Source organism: Cynocephalus volans, chromosome 11 (assembly GCF_027409185.1).
Source record: "Cynocephalus volans isolate mCynVol1 chromosome 11, mCynVol1.pri, whole genome shotgun sequence".
NCBI lineage: Eukaryota > Metazoa > Chordata > Mammalia > Dermoptera > Cynocephalidae > Cynocephalus > Cynocephalus volans.
Genome location: NC_084470.1, coordinates 72,322,030 through 72,336,169, shown reverse-complemented (window position 1 = coordinate 72,336,169; position 14,140 = coordinate 72,322,030). Strand labels below are relative to the sequence as shown.

The 14,140-nt window shown below is 37.8% G+C and overlaps 1 protein-coding gene across 1 annotated transcript in view; it reads right to left on the bottom strand.

Moving 5' to 3' along the window:
• SYNPR (synaptoporin) overlaps nt 1–14,140 on the bottom strand; it is a 342,958-nt gene that overhangs the window by 48,309 nt on the left and 280,509 nt on the right. Inside the window, exon 4 of the mRNA XM_063115396.1 lies at nt 13,437–13,635. Within this exon, the coding sequence (XP_062971466.1) occupies nt 13,437–13,635 (199 nt within the window). The remainder of the gene's footprint in view (nt 1–13,436; nt 13,636–14,140) is intronic.

Sequence of the window (14,140 nt, the reverse complement as noted above, 5' to 3'; positions counted from 1 at the left end):
CAGTCTCTTCCTCAGTGTATAGGCTTGGTGCCTTTATCAAAGATCAGATAGCTGTAGGTGTGTGGGTTGACTTCTGGATTCTCTATTCTATTCCATTGATCAGTGTGTCTGTTTTTATGCCAGTACCATACTGTTTTGGTTATTATAGCTTTGTAGTATAGTTTAAAGTCAGGTAGTGTTATGCCTCCAGCTTTATTTTTTTTGCTCAGTGTTGCTTTGGCTATGCGTGGTCTTTTATTATTCCATATAAATGTCTGGATAGTTCTTTCCATTTCTGAGAAAAATGTCATTGGAAAATCCAAAAGACTCTGAACCATAAATGCTGGTGAGGTTGTGGAGAAAAAGGAACTCTCATACATTGTTGATGGGACTGCAAAATGGTGCAGCCTCTATGGAAAATGGTATGGAGATTCCTCAAACAATTGCAGATAGATCTGCCATATGACCCAGCTATCCCACTGCTGGGAATATACCCAGAGGAATGGAAATCATCAAGTCGAAGGTATACCTGTTCCCCAATGTTCATCGCAGCACTCTTTACAATAGCCAAGAGTTGGAACCAGCCCAAATGTCCATCATCGGATGAGTGGATATGGAAAATGTGGTATATCTACACAATGGAATACTACTCAGCTATAAAAATGAATGAAATACTGCCATTTGCAACAACATGGATGGACCTTGAGAGAATTATATTAAGTGAAGCAAGTCAGGCACAGAAAGAGAAATACCACATGTTCTCCCTTATTGGTGGGAGCTAAAAATAAATAAATCAATTCACACACACACAGCAAAAACCCGGGGGGGGGGGGGAAGAAGACACAACAACTGTGTCCTTGAAGTTGATACAACAAGCAAACAGGAAGGATATTGTTGGGTGGGAGGGGGGCGAGGGAGGAGGGAGGGGGGTTTTGGTAATGGGCCACAATAATTAACCACATTGTATATTGACAAAATAAAATTAAGGAAACAAACAAACAAACAAAAAACAAAAGATGCAGACTGACTAGATTAAAAAGCTAGACCCAAGTATATGCTGTGTTCAAGAGACCCATCTCACCTGTAGAGACACATATTGACTAAAAGTGAAGGGAAGGGAAAAGATATACTATGCAAATGGAAACCAAAAATGAGTAGGAGTAGCTATTCTTATATCAGGCAAAATAGATGTTAAACCAAAAACATAAAAAAAGACCAAGAAGGCCACTATATAATGATAAAGGGATCTATCCAGCTAGAAGATATAACAATCATAAATATGTATGCACTCAATACCAGAGCACCTGGATATATAAAGCAAACACTCTTAGACCTAAAGAAAGAAGTAGGACCTAATACTTTAATAGTGTGTGATCTGAACACCCCTCTCTCAGTATGGGACAGGTCTTTCAGGCAACAAGTCAACAAAGAGACACAGGATTTAATCTACACCCTAGACCAACGGAACTTGGCAGATATATACTGAACATTTCACCCAACAGCTAAAGAATACACTTTTTTCTCATCAGCTTATGGTACATTCTCCAGGACAGACCACATATTAGGTCACAAATCTAGTCTCAGCAAATTTTAAAAAATTGAAATCATTCCAAGTATCTTTTCAGACCACAATGGACTAAAATTGGAAATAAACAATAAGCAAAACCATGGAAGCTATACAAATACATGGAAACTAAATAATAGGCTCCTGAATGACCTATGGGTCCAAGAAAAAATTAAACAGGAAATCAAAAAATTTCTAGAAACTAATGAAAATAAAGATACATCATACCAAAACCTGTGGGATATTGCAAAAGCAGTATTAAGAGGCAAATTTATTGCAATAAATGCTTATTTCAAAAGAATGGAAAGATTACAAACAAATGACCTAACAGTACACCCCAAAGAACTTGAAAAACAATAACAATCCAAACCTAAAGGTAGTAGATGGAAAGAAAGAATTAAGATCAGAGTAGAACTAAGTGAAATAGAGACCCCCAAAACAATAGAAAAGATCAACAAAACAAAAAGTTGGTTTTTTGAGAAGATAAATAAAATAGACAAACCATTAGCTAGGTTAACAAAAATAAATAAATAAACAAATAAATAAATAAAAAGAAAAAGAGAGAGAGAGGAGACCCAAATAATGAAAATCAGAAATGAAAAGGGAGACATTACAACTGATACCACAGAAATACAAAGAATCATTAACTGTATGACAACAGATATGAAAATCTGGAAGATATGGATAAGTTTCTAGAAACATATAAATTACCAAGACTGAACCAAGAAGTGACAGAAAATCTGAACAGACCAATAACAAGCAAGGAGATTGAAGCAGTAATCAGCAATCTTCCAACAAAAAAAGTCTGGGTCCGGATGGCTTTACAGCTGAGTTATATCAAACTTTTAAAGAGGAGTTAATACCAATTCTACTCAAACTATTCCAAACAATTGAAGCAAACACTACTCTCCCAAACTCATTCTATGAGGCTAACATAACTTTGATCCCAAAACCAGATAAAGACACGGCAAAAAAATAAAATTATAGGCCAATAGCCTTGATGAACCTAGATGCTAAAATCCTCAACAAAATATTAGCAATCAGAACACAACAACTTATTAAAAAAATTATACACTATGATCAAGTGGGATTTATCCCAGGGATGCAACGATGGTTTAACATACAAAAGTCAATAAATGTGATAAATCACATCAACAAATTCAAGGACAAAGACCATATGATCTCAATAGATTGCTGAAAAGCATTTGACAAAATTCAACAGCCCTTCATGATAAAGACTCTCAACAAACTAGGTATAGAAAGAAAATATCTCAACATAATAAAGGACATTTATGACAAGCCCACTGCCAGTAAAATTTTGAATGGAGACAAATTGAAAGCCTTTCCTTTAAGGACAGGAAGAAGACAAGGATGGTCATGCTCTCCACTTCTATTTAAAATAGTACTAGAGGTATTAGCCAGAGCAATCAGGCAAGAGAAAGAAATACAGGGAATCCAGATTGAAAAAGATGAAGTCAAACTTTCTCTATTTGCAGATGACATGAATCTACATATAGAAAAACCTTAAGAGTCTATCAAAAACTCCTAGAGCTGGTTAATATCTTCAGTAATGTTGCAGAATACAAAATAAATGCCCCCAAATCAGTAGCATTTATAAACTCAAATAATGAATTAACAGAAAGGGAAATAAAGAAAGTAAGCCCATTCACAATTGTCATGAAAAAAAATAAGATACCTAGAGATCAATTTAACCAAGGAGGGGAAAGACCTCTATAATGAGAACTACAAACCACTTCTAAAAGAAATTAAAGAAAACACAAAATGATGAAAAAATATTCCATGCTCTTGGATTGGAAGAATTAACATTGTGAAAATGTCTATACTACCCAAAGCGATCTACAGATTCAATGCAATCCCCATCAAAATACCAATGACATTCTTCACAGAAATGGAAAAAACAATCTTACCTTTTGTATCGAAAAACAAAAGACCCTGAATAGCTAAAGCAATCCTGAGCAAAAATAAAAAAAAAAAAAAGCTGAAGGCATAACACTACCTGACTTCAAATTATACTACTAAGCTATTGTAACCAAAACAGCATGGTACTGATATAAAAATAGACACTCAGACCAGCGGAGCAGAATTAAGAACACAGAAATCACCCCTCAGGCTTATAGCCATCTGATATTGGACAAAGGCAACAAAAATCTACAATGGGGAAAAGACTGCCTCTTCAACAAGAGGTGCTGGGAAAACTGGATATCCATATGCAGAAGAATGAAACTAGATAAGCATCTCTCACCATACACTAAAATCAACCAAAATGGATTAAAGACTTAAGTATAAGACCCAAGACTGTAAAATTACTAAGGGAAAATATGGGTGAAATACTTCAGCAATTAGGTCTGGGCACAGGCTTTATGAACATGAGCCCGAAAGCACAAGCAGCAAAAGAAAAAATAAACAAACGGGGCTATATCAAACTAAAAAGTTTCTGCACAGCAAAGGAAACAATCAACAGAGTGAAAAGACAACCTACAGAGTGGGAGAAAAGTTTTGCTAACTATGCATCTGACAAGGGATTGATATCCAGAATGTACACAGAACTCAAGCAAATATACAGTAAGAAAACAAATGACCCAATTAAAAAATGGGCAAAGGAGATGAATACACATTTTTTAAAGGAAGACATACAAATGGCCAACAGATACATGAAAAAATGCTCAACATCACTAGTCATCAGGGAAATGCAAATTAAAACCACATTGAGATACCACCTCACACCAGTTAGGCTGGCTATAATCAAAAAGACAGTGAATAACAAATGCTGACGAGGGTGTGGAGAGAAGGGAACTCTCCTGCTCTGCTGGTGGGACTGTAAATTAGTACAATTGCTATGGAAAACAGTATGGAGGTTTGTCAAACAACTACAGATAGATCTTCCATACGATCCAGCAATCCGTCTGCTGAGTATATACCCAGAGAAATGGAAATCATCATGTTGAAGACATACCTGCTCTCCCATGTTCATCGCAGGTATGTTTACAATAGCCAAGATATGGAACCCACCTAAATGTCCATCGATGGATGACTGGATAAGGAAACTGTGGTATGTATACAGCAGGGAATACCACTCTGCCATAAAGAAGAATGAAATGCTCCCATTCGCAACAACATGGATGAACCTGGAGAAACTTATGTTGAGTGAAATAAGAGAAGCACAGAGGGATAAATAGTGCATGTGTTCACTCATATGTGGGAGCTAAGAGAGAAAGGAAGGAAGGAAAGAAAGACCACAGCAGTGTGTTGGTCTTACGGAGGGAAGGAACATTCATAGGGCTACAAAGGGTGTAGGGGGGAGAGGGGGAGGGGGAAGGGGAGGGAGATTGGGGGTAATTGGGTGGGGACACAGGGTACAAATGTAATTTCTGGTAAGGGGTATGTCCCCAGTATGAATCTGGCCCTCACACCATGGGCACGAGGGGAGACAATTAGCTTTGTATTTCATGAGTATTCTTAAAAAAAAAAAAAAAAAAACCCTTGAAGTCTTCTGAGAAAACATAAGAGTTCTTTGATGAGTAATATTTAAAAATGGTCATGGAATTGAGGTTGGCAACATTTTCCTCTTTAGGATATCAGCCAGGTCAGAAAGTAGAGCTTTGGAGAAATAGGCTACAAAGCTGAGACGTCTCAGTTGGGGTGCAAATGTGTGTGTGTGTGTGTGTGTGTGTTGGGGGCAGCTAAGAGAAGGGACACAAGAGAACAGAGGGCATCTAGGCAGCCAAGAGCTAGCAGTGAGGATCATGAACCAAGAGCAATGAACATAGTGAGAAGTGGAGAGTTCTCCATAAGTGGAATTATTCAGAGAAAAGTGAAGCAACTTCTGAGCTGAAGTCAGATAGACCTGAATTTGCGTCTGGGGCAAGTGACCTGGAGCAATGCTTTTAAACATCCTCAGCCCCAGTTTTTGCATCTTGATAATGGGAATTAAAATACCAAATTCAGAAGGTTTTCTTAAGGATTTAAAGGGAGGATATGTGAAAAGTGCCTGATGTGGTGCCGGTGCCTGGCACACAGTAAGTGCTCAATAGCTGCTGGTTATTGTTGTAAATCAGGGTTTCTCAACCTCAGCACTATTGACATTTTCAGCTGGATAATGCTTTGCTGTGGGGGTCGTCCTATGCTCTGTAGGATATTTAGCAGCATATCTGGCCTCTGCCCACTAGATATCAGAAAAGGTGCCTGTGGTTGCCTGTCTGGTGAGGGCTGCTCTCTGCTTCCAACTTGGTTGGTGCACTGTGGCTGCATCCTCTGACATCCTCTGAAGGGGAGAAAGCTGTGTCCTCACATGGCGGGAGGCAGAAGGTAAGTCAGCCAAACGCTGTGTGTAGTCTCTAATTGTGTTCATGAGGGAGGAATCCTCATGGCCTAACCACCTCTTAAAGGTCCCACCTCTTAAAACTATCACAATGGCAGCTCATGAATTTTGGGGGACCAGGGGTGAAATACTATGGTTTGAATGTGTCCTCTGCAAAATTTACTGCTGGGCCATGGGGTAGACACATTTCACTTTTTATTTATTTTTTAAGTGAAAAAAGGAAACACACAGGAAAGACACATTTGGGGCTTTTCACCAGTTTCTGCTAGGTCCTGACTTTCTAACTTAATGATGAGTTCCCTGTAATGAGAGGAAATCGGACAAGAATGGATGGGGTTGGGACGGACGTTTTTCTACCAGCCCTCTGAAGGCACGAACTCCAGCAAGGAATGAGAAAAGCTGTGGTCTCTGCAAGAATCATACTAATTCTTTAAGGAGTTCACTGCCTTTATTAAGGCTATCGGACTACAGCTCATCTCTTTGTTTAACTAACTAATTGGAGAAACATATTACCAAATACTGTGGGAATGAACCTTCATTTAAATTGTAATTAAGAACTCACTAATCATAAAAAAGCTGAAAAAGAGCTGAGAATATAAAAACTGATAAAATGTGTAGATGGTGTTCTGGGAAAATTTTAAATGGATTAATTTATTTGCTTTCATCTTTGGTGCCAATTCTGGGAAAAATGTATTGTTAGTGCAACATTTATAGTAGTTTAGATTAAGAACTCGTTTAAGGTTAAGTCTATACCTGCATTGTCAACACTTCTTGTTTCAAAGAATGTGAAGGTGGAACACACACACACACACACACACACACACACACACACACACACACACACACACACACACACACACTCCACATACGCCTGTGTCTGATTCTGATAGACATGCCTATGACTAACAAGATACATACTTTCAGGGCTTCCAGTGATGTTATTATTTTTAGCATCAAATACATTGTACCTGGAGCAGAACTTCAAAAACAATGTCTTCCATTCATCCTAGTCATGAACTTCCAGATGCTTGGGAGTTGTTTTTAAAGTAAGTCCCGTCACTGGAACCTGGGGAGGGAGTAACTTTGCTCTCAGGCGGAGTTACACTTCCTTCTCTAGGTTACCAATGCCCATCAACATATTTCTAGCAGACCATTTGTAGGAAAGTTATGACGATTCAGTAATTTTCCTCACCAGACTGGATGCTTTTAATTCATCCATATTTACATGTTACTTGGCCTGTTGAAGATATTTTTCACCTATTAAAATGAATACACTTAGACATTGTTAGGACCCGGAAAGCAACACCCCAAGGCGATGGCTTCAGAAGCAGCTTCAAAAGCAATTTTCCTTTGACCTTCTCCTGGACTCCTGTCTCTCAGCCTCATCTTCCCTTGAGGCAAGCCATAGACACTAGAATCCCTCTTCCCCAAGGCGGTCACAGATAGACTCTAATCTTCCTCCCCGTCTCTCTGTCTTAGAGCTGGCCATAAGGAAATTCTCTGCCTACCTTATCTGGTGATAGGTCATAAGACTCCATTCCAGAAAGTGTCCTGCCCCATTCCCTGGAGGAATGATTGCTCCACACAGAAGCCAAGTAGAATCTGAACAGACTAGGCCTTGGTGGGTTTTCCCACTCAGTCTATTAGCATTAGGTCATACGTTTCTTGTCCAATCCCATTTCTACATGGCTGTGCCTGCGTCATAGAACCTAAGCATCAAAGTGGACGGTGTTCCCTATATTTTTGGGCCTTCATTCTGAAGGCTCCCGTGTTAAACTATAAAATAATACAATATTAAACTATGAAATAATATTATTAAACTATGGAATAATAAAATTAGTTGTGCCTTTTCTTCACATTAATCTGCGTTTATCAGGTGATTTTCAGAGAACCTGCAGGGGGTGGAAGGGGATGTCTTCCCTTGGCCCCTACAACGTGAAGTGGAACTGACATGGTGAAAGAAGGAAGAAAAGAGAGGAGAGGAGAGGGGAGAGAAGATGGGAGAGGAGAGAGAGGTTTTTCAGCGATTTCTGAATAGCTCAGAGACTGCAAAATCTGATTTCTGTCTCTGATTATACCCACATAAAAGCATAGCTGCTATTTAAGAAACAGTGTTTGATTCTTTGAGCATCAGCTCTGTACCTGCCTTTTGCTTTTCTTCCTTAGTGATGGCCTCAGCCTGTACTTCAAAATGAGCAGTGTTATTTTGTTTGAGGGAGGTTAAAAATCCACCTTCCAGTCATCTGATGGTGTGGGGTTCCAGGAAAAGAAAGGGTGATGGGTTGGCTCAACCTAGCAATTGTGATATCGGAAGCAGTCCTAGGTCAAGCAATCTCTGTCCCTAGAGATTCAGAGAGAGGAAGGTGTGTGGGGTACAGGGACTGGAGGAAGGCAGAGTGTGGGGGCTGCAGTGATTAGAGGAAGGTTCTGCAGTTTCCCTTGTGGGACTAAGGTACTACCTAGCAGCAGGCAGAATAATTAAAATTAATGACAATAATAATGTTACAATTAGACACCACTAATTTATCACTTACTGCATACCTTTCCCTGTGCAAAGCACTTTGAAGGCATTACCTCTTCCTTTCCTTACAGTACCCATGTGATGAGTGCTTTATTAGTAGCTTTGTTCTACAGATGAAGTAATGGGCTTCCAACTGTTAAATAATAGGCTATACTAGGGGATTAAAATTCAGGACTACGTAGTTCGGCTACTGCCCTTAAAATCACTGGACTGGGTTTGAGTTCTTGTTTTGTCATTAACTTCTTCCCTGACACCAGCAAAGTTTCTAATCTCCCAGAGACTCATTTTTCCAATGCCTGGTGCACAATAAAGAGGAATGAAATTGAATATGAAGAATGGGGTTAATTCTCATTGTCATGCTTCTCTGTCAGGATTTTTTTGAGGCTACATGAGAAAATATGAAAATATTTGTAATGCATTGAGCATAAAACCAATGCAAGCCATGATGCCATTGTATGTTTGTAACAGGTCGAACCCCGAGTACCATAAGCCACCTTTGCTCAACCTGGTCTCTCTGCTGGGAAAAGGAGAGTTTGAGTAACACAGCTCCTTTCTTTTCCACAAAATCTTAAGGGGGATATCGATATTCTCCCTAACTTCTAGAATAGTTACCTTAAGCCAAACCTCTTGCAATAAGGATTTACTGAAATGTGGGATGGTGTTTGTTATATACTAATTCTTAGAGCATTTTGTCAGCTTTGTAAGAAAAGTTACTTTTTAAAACCTACTTTACTTTAATATGAAAAAAACACTAAAGCCTCAGTATTTGACACAAGGTCTGAAAACAGCTCAGAACATCGTTTCCCAGAAATCTAGGCAGGAGATTGGCTTTAAAACTATACTCTAAGGAACATGACAAAATGATATAACCAGATGTGACATTTCAATTCCACAATCATGCACCATTCAGGTGGCTATTTCTGCTTTCTGAGAACTGATATATACTCATCTGTACAGGAAAGAACTTACTGTGGTGACATACAGTAGCTGGTTGATTCCTTTGTTCTGATTTTCTTGCCATTGTGTCATTTAGCATCATTAGCAGTAATGTTACTTCAAAAGACATTCAGATTCTCATTTTTTACTTAAAGGTGGGTAATCTTGTCATACAGATTCAGTAGAAAAAAATACTTAAAAACATAGCCATTGATAAGCCATTGGCCCCAGTCTGTCTGAAAGTGCTCACAACTGCTTGCAAATGTATAGGAATTGATGCTGGTAATCTCTGATTTATAACATGCATTGATCCTGGCCATTTTTAAAGCTTATTTTTTCTCTCTCTCTCTGGCATTTTCCATGTGCAAGAGAGATAAACTGCAGTACAGGCAGAACTCTCCAGTTGTTCTTGCATCATAGACTAATGGCAGTAATTCCATAACTTCAAATGGGTTTTGGAGGCAAATAAAAAACCCTCTATGACAGTCAAATGAGCAGAAAAGAGTAGGGTTTATGGGGTTTGGTTTATCTGTTTTCAAAGTAAGACAATATAGAAGCTGTCCAGGTGTATAAACCGGTTTGTCTTACCCAGCTCCATCCCTCTAACTTCCATAGGACATCGTCTATCGGGATCTTGGACACTCTTGCGTGGTGATTATGAATTTGGGTACTGGATTTGGATTCAAGCTCTCTGCGCTCTGCCTACTAGTGAGAATTGGTAACTTCTCCAAGCCTCCCTTTTCTCACCTTGTGATAATTAAATCAGCTCAACTCATAGTAGAAACTCAGTCAATATCAGTTAATATTATTTTTGCTATTGTTATCATCGCCATTATTATCCTGTCACTTCTCTACACATGGATCTTATTATCTTATTTGTGCGTGTTGTATAAAGTCACATCCTAGAGGACTATAAATTGAGATAGAAATTTGTTAATTTTGGATGTGAACTAGCTTAGAAGTATACCTGACTTCTTCAAACTGCTTGAATTGGTTCACGTCAGCAGAATATGATAACGTTGTTGTTTCAGACTAAAAGTTTGACTTGGAGAATCCCATATTACTGAATTAAAAAAGATGTGTGTTGTTACAAACAAAACAGTAAAGAAGAATAGATGATAACTAGAAAAAGTTGCCCAAGTAATGATCAGTAGCCATCTTTCTCAATAAATAGGATTGGTTTTAAACTAGTACAATTATTGTCAACAGCTGAACAAATGCTTTTCTAGTACTTGAAAGTTTTTAAAAGTATGAGCCACCCTCTTGAGATCTTGCACACACTGTGAATTTGCTTAAACCTGCTCTTCACAAATGGTGTAATAGCACATTCTTGCTTCCCCAATCATGGCCTTATCATGGTAGGATTTGAATTGATGAGGTTTGTTATTTGCAGCTACAGCGTCGTCTTACTGATCTACATGCAATCTGCTTTTGTGACTCCTATGATTAAGGTTCATTTTAAAATTTACTTTCATCTACTAACTAATGAGCACATCAGTTTTTAATATCACAGAATCTTTCCTCTTTTATTACCAGAATTATCTCTCCTGTTGCCCCTCCCCCCACGATGTAATAAAACAAAACCTACCCAGTGTATTACACAAGTCAAGATTTCATTATATCCCACTTGATGGGAAAGACTATTTACACAGAGACAAAATAGCACGCTTTTACCGGATGGTTTTACATGAATAGAATGTGGTTTTATATAACAAAATAGATCTTTTCCCACTTTATGGGCAAACTAGTTGTGTCACCATTTTTGTCTGGAAGTTAGGATATTTCCTCAGACTTTAGAACTCTGTGAAAGTGTGTATGTGTATCCAGGAATGAATGTGTGTGTGTGGATTTTGTGGTATATGCATGCCAATCTCTTTTTTGTACCTATCATGGAAAGGATGAGCCCAAGTTAGGTGACTCTGATAAAGTTTATTTAAAACTATTAAGACTATTAGCTCCAATTTGAGATAGAAAAAAAGAAAAAAAGAAAAAAAAAGGCATCTCTTGAAAGGTCCAAGTTCTGCTTTATTACTCCTCTTTTTGCAAGTTAACTTATTTAAATGCTGCAAATCTGAACTTTTTTTCGTCCCTTCAGACTTAACCACAAAGTTCTAAAAATGGGGATTTCTCCCAGTTGCCCTTCAAAATTTGTTTAATGTTCAGGTCTTTATAATATATAGATTATATTTTAAATCTGTAAAATGTATTTTATTTACACACTCCTAAAAGAATTTTTTAAAAACTATGTTCCCACCTGTGTAAAGTTGGCGTCTACTTTTGTTTTTATTAAAAGTTTAAATAGTTGCATTAGTAATAATAATTAATAATAGTTGAATGTAATTTCTGGCATATTGTAAGTACTGATATTTAAAAATATAGTTATCATATCAATTTTTAAACATATCCAGTGGAAAAGTCATTTTACCTTCTCTATCACCCATTAACAAATTCATGACCAAGTTCTTCTTTAACAGTTGGAAATTCTACATATTCCTTTTATTCTCTTTGAACTTGTATTTCCATTATATTTTTCTCACCAAATTATAGCCCAATATACTTTTTTTCTGGAAAGCATTATATTTCTTTGCAACAAAAATATGTACAGAAATTTAAATTGCTTTTTAATTACTCATGACCCTAAGGTGTTAAGTATTGAAAATTTCTTTTCAGATAGGCAATCATTACAAATATTACTAATGCACCATTGTTCAAAACAACAGAAATATATTAAAAATTTAATAAGTTAAAATTTTTTTGAAAACTTATGTTTATTAGATGGGCTATTTTTCCTTCAATTAGGGTGTTTATATATATATATATATATATATACACATTTTTCACAAATATTATTTATTTCTAGAATGGAGCATGATTCAGCATAAACTTTATTTCCATTTTTCATTTTATAAATGTAAATGCTGAGAAAGCTTGCTTGTATAAATGAGTAGATGGAAATGGATGGACTTTTGTTACAGCAATGTCATTAATTTCTTTCTTTCTGAGTTATACACTCCAGATTACATAGTAATCTGTCATCAAAAATTATTTTTTAATAATCTATCAAGTGATGAGTAGATTAGGACTTTTAATTTTAATGAAAGCAAAAAATTGGAAACTTCCTTATATCCAAAAAAGTACATTACCCCATGCATTAGAATCACTCACTTTTGTCAACACCAACACCAATATTTCAAGTGATCTATTTTGTTTCTGCCCCAAATGTTTTGTGTGAATGCACTGTGTAGTAATATTTGGGGTGGCAAAGAATGATGCTTTTCTTTTGTAAAATGGTCATAAATGATTAAGAAAGAAAAGAGCAAGATATTTTCAGGTGCAGGGCATTCTCAGGAAGATAGATTTTAGGCAAATGTACATGTGAAGGTGGGAAATTTAAAATTTATTTTCTTAAAATTAACCATGTCCACATACCCCTCTGAGAGTTTTTATGTCCTCCTAGGAGTGTATGTGCCTGTGTTTGGGTATGCGGGGCTATATTGATTTCACCTGTATGAGTCCTCGGACCATTGTATAAGGCAACAGAAAGTGGGTGGGGTTGGGGGGTTGGTAGTGGAGAGAGATAGAGATAGAGATAGAGATGGAGATAGAGATGAGAGAGAGAGAGAGAGAGAGAGAGAGAGAGAGAGAGAGAGAGAGATGGACTGAGAACTCCATCTTCCAAATAAAGAGTTCTGTGCCCAGTCTGCCATATACTAAGGGAATAACACACTTCAAATAAGTACAAGTCACACTGTCTAAACAGCCAGTGAGAAAAATGGTTGACTAACTTCATAATGCTGGAATTACAAACAAATTCACAGCAAAGCTTACTACTCTTTCCTTGATTTCATGAGATTTCCAACCGTTTATTTCAAAGGGGTTTCTAGCAAGTCTTATGATACTTTTCCAATGTGGGGGACACAGACATTGGCAGACATCATGTTTTTGTTGTTGATTAGAGAGATTTAGATGAAAAAGAAGACGATTTCCTTTCCAATCCCTGTCCCGAAGGCTCAGGTAACTCCAAAGCCCTTCAAGCATTATTAGTCAAAGAAATTAGAACACAGAGAAAAAGTCATTTCGAAAAGAAAACTACTTACAATGAGTGGGCCCCGGTTATTTTCCCGGTACTTGTTTTGAAAGAAAATGTAAACGACAGTGGCAGCCAAAGAGTAGAGGAAGGCGAAGACAGCGACAGTGACGAAGAACTCTGCCGAAGACGAGGAGTCGCCGATCAGTGCCAGCTTCTGCCGTTCCTTTCCCTCGCAGGTAGGCACCTCGAACGTCACCTGGTGCAACCTAAATCGCCAGATTGAAGGAGACACTCTTTAAATTCTATGGAGAGAAAACTAGATGCCTCGTGTCCATATCTTCTAAAGCCAAGTGAGGTTGATTGGGGAGTTTTATTCATTAAATTCATGAAAGAAATCACAGAGATAGAGCTAGAAATGTGGACATAAAATTGCGGTTTAACATTATTCAATTGGTTATCACAATAGCTAGTCACTCTACAGAGAGGGCAACAGGGAAGGGGAAAGGGCACCTGAAATGATGATAAGGTAGACTATGACAGCCCCTGCTTACATTCTCCAGTGCTTTCTCTCTTTAACACGGCCCACAGGGCCTTATGTCCTATGCTCCTGGTGCTGTCTCCAGCCTGCTTTCTGTTTCTCAGTTATGCCAAGCACAGTCCTCTCTTAAATCTTGTCATTGACTGTTCTCTTTTCATAAATCACTCTGCTCCCTGACGTTTCTTATGGCTGCCTCGTTGGTTTCAGTTCAAACATCTCCTGAGGAAGCCTTT